Source organism: Sphaeroforma arctica (assembly GCF_001186125.1).
Source record: "Sphaeroforma arctica JP610 unplaced genomic scaffold supercont1.8465, whole genome shotgun sequence".
In the NCBI taxonomy this organism is placed as follows: domain Eukaryota; class Ichthyosporea; order Ichthyophonida; genus Sphaeroforma; species Sphaeroforma arctica.
This window is the reverse complement of record NW_014032093.1, coordinates 1-1,230: the sequence shown is the minus strand read 5'-3', so window position 1 is coordinate 1,230 and position 1,230 is coordinate 1. Positions and strand designations below refer to the sequence as shown.

Below are 1,230 nucleotides of genomic sequence, written 5' to 3'. Positions count from 1 at the left end.
ATATATTCATGATCATCACACAACACACACACACACATATATATGTATATATATATATATATATATATGCATACACACACATACATACATACATACATACATACATACATACATACATACATACATACATACGTACATATATATACATATATATATATACTAAAATAACTATTTAAAACGCACCTCTTTGCCGTAACGCTTATTCAAGAGGTATTCGCATACACTCTTCTCCTTTGCTTGTTGGCCCTGAGTGGCTTGCTGGGGTGTGTCCATGCGACACACAGCCAGTATCTCCTCCTCTACCCATGTGTGGAATTTGTTAATCTCATTGCATTGCCTAGCTTCGAGATCAGCGCGTTGCTTCTCTTGTGATATTAATAGCTTGCTTATCTCCACAGCTTCCTCCCCATCCCCTTTTTGACTACCTCGTGCACTCATAGTTGTATTGATCTTTACTTATAAATTGTTTCCTTATGTTATCATACACAGATTTTCGAAAACAGCTCTATTCCCAGTGTTCACTAGTAATTATATATTACAACCTCTGAAATTGAACATATTATATACTTGCATGCTGTCATATCCACCCGATGTGTGCGATGTGCGAACAAGTTGTAAAAAGACTACACAATGTTTATGGAGTCACGAATTTTCATATTGGCGTCATGTGATGTGTTTTTTTCCAATATTGTTTTTGTTCTATAAAAATATTCATCGCCTACTGAAAATAGAACAAATTTCAGACGGCTATGAAATACAGTTTTTTCAACAAAATAGCTGTAGTTGATTTTTGTTGTTTTTTTTAAACAAATAAACAAAAACCACAAATATAAACAAAGTTTGCACAGGACATATTTTTTCAAGAATCCAATCCCAGAGAGGCTATTATTCTTTGAAGACCACATCTCACAGACAGAAGTAAATATAACCATATCACACGCTAACCGGTAGGTCTGTCGTGATGGTCGAGTACTATCTCCTTCTACATAAGCTTACAAACTACTTGTACGTTGACAAGGTATGTACCTCGGATGTGCATGAGTGTATGCGATAGTATATTTGTATTCTCGATATATGATATATATATATTATATTCTCACTTAATATAATGTTTGATAAGTAATGCTATTAACAAGCGCGTTGTATGTGTATTACACGTATATTAATTAATGTAGGAAAGTATATATATATATATATATATATATATATATGTGTGTGTGTGTGTGTGTG

The 1,230-nt window shown here is 33.4% G+C and overlaps 1 protein-coding gene across 1 annotated transcript; it reads right to left on the bottom strand.

The window, feature by feature from the left end:
• Nucleotides 1-183: 183 nt before the first annotated feature.
• On the bottom strand, nt 184-438 carry SARC_16598 (hypothetical protein; the record flags this gene model as incomplete). Its single annotated transcript, XM_014289297.1, has 1 exon — nt 184-438. A coding segment is annotated over one exon (255 nt), but the record flags the coding sequence as incomplete, so codon positions are not given.
• Between the last annotated feature and the right edge of the window lie 792 nt (nt 439-1,230).